The sequence below is a fragment of the Rhincodon typus genome, chromosome 31 (genome assembly GCF_021869965.1).
Source record: "Rhincodon typus isolate 14 chromosome 31, sRhiTyp1.1, whole genome shotgun sequence".
NCBI lineage: Eukaryota > Metazoa > Chordata > Chondrichthyes > Orectolobiformes > Rhincodontidae > Rhincodon > Rhincodon typus.
The window spans coordinates 33,998,958-34,000,039 of NC_063362.1; the positions used below are offsets into that span (position 1 = coordinate 33,998,958).

A 1,082-nucleotide genomic window follows, 5' to 3' on the forward strand; every position below is an offset into this window, starting at 1 on the left:
GATGCTGCTTGGCCTACTGTGTTCATCCAGCTCTGCACCTTGTTATCCTTGATTATGTGACTATCAGATACTGGTGAACACACAATAATCACAACTCTCATTAACAGTAGTTAATTTGGAATTATTTAGTTAACATCCAAAGACACTTCTGAAGTAATGTAAATTTATCTTATTCCTCAGCTGCACCGTATGCCACCTTTAATCAAGAGGTTGTTACTGTAAGGGTTGGTGAGATCATCCGACTACACTGTCTATCCCAAGGAACTCCTCCAATAACGTATGAATGGTCCAAGGTGAATGGAAGTTTGCCGAGCAGGGCAGTCAAACGCAACGGGTTCCTGCAAATCAATCTCGCCGTTGTATCGGACTCAGGAAAGTACCGCTGCCTGGTGAAGAACAAAGTTGGTCAAAGTGATGCAATTTCAACAGTGACTGTGAAATGTGAGTAAAATAGATTGTGTAGTTCATTTTCTTCTCTCATTCTTCCTGCGCTGCCATTTCACTAAACTTGAAAAGCAAATTAATAAGTACCTGAAGGGGTAAACTTTTGCAAGGTGGCGCAAAAGAGAAGAGGGATTGGAACTAATTGGTAGCTGTTTGAAAGACAACACAATGAACTGATTCCATAAGTCAACATTTGGATTCTCAAATGCTCCATTAAAACTGAGATTGGTGAATGTCATCTGATCAAGGCAGAAGTAACTGATGGTTGGATGTTGAATTCGAACCAGTGACATTCAAGTTATTGCCCCCTTAGTAAGGCTTTTTGGTTATCCTACATCCTATCTTTATGGTCAGCAATTCAACTCTATGAGACACAATTGAAGTTGCAGAGAATGATGAAGTTTGTTCATCAACCTGGCTTCCGAATTTATTGTGGCTGAATTTCCCCTGTTTGAATACCTAATATGGGATGCTGATGGGACAACAGAGACAGGGACCTCAGGAAGGTGTGGAGACTCTGGAATGCTCTTGTTGTGGGAGCTAATGTTGGTGATTGCTTCTTGAATAAGTGTACGGAGTTCCCACTTGCTTGAGATGGGAGCTTTGTTAATGTGTAAAAAGATGCCATGTAGCTCCCC

The 1,082-nt window shown here is 41.3% G+C and overlaps 1 protein-coding gene across 1 annotated transcript in view; it reads left to right on the top strand.

Moving 5' to 3' along the window:
* The window catches only part of hspg2 (heparan sulfate proteoglycan 2), a 523,628-nt gene that overhangs the window by 191,525 nt on the left and 331,021 nt on the right, over positions 1–1,082 (top strand). Inside the window, exon 23 of the mRNA XM_048614908.1 lies at positions 181–441. Within this exon, the coding sequence (XP_048470865.1) occupies positions 181–441 (261 nt within the window). The remainder of the gene's footprint in view (positions 1–180; positions 442–1,082) is intronic.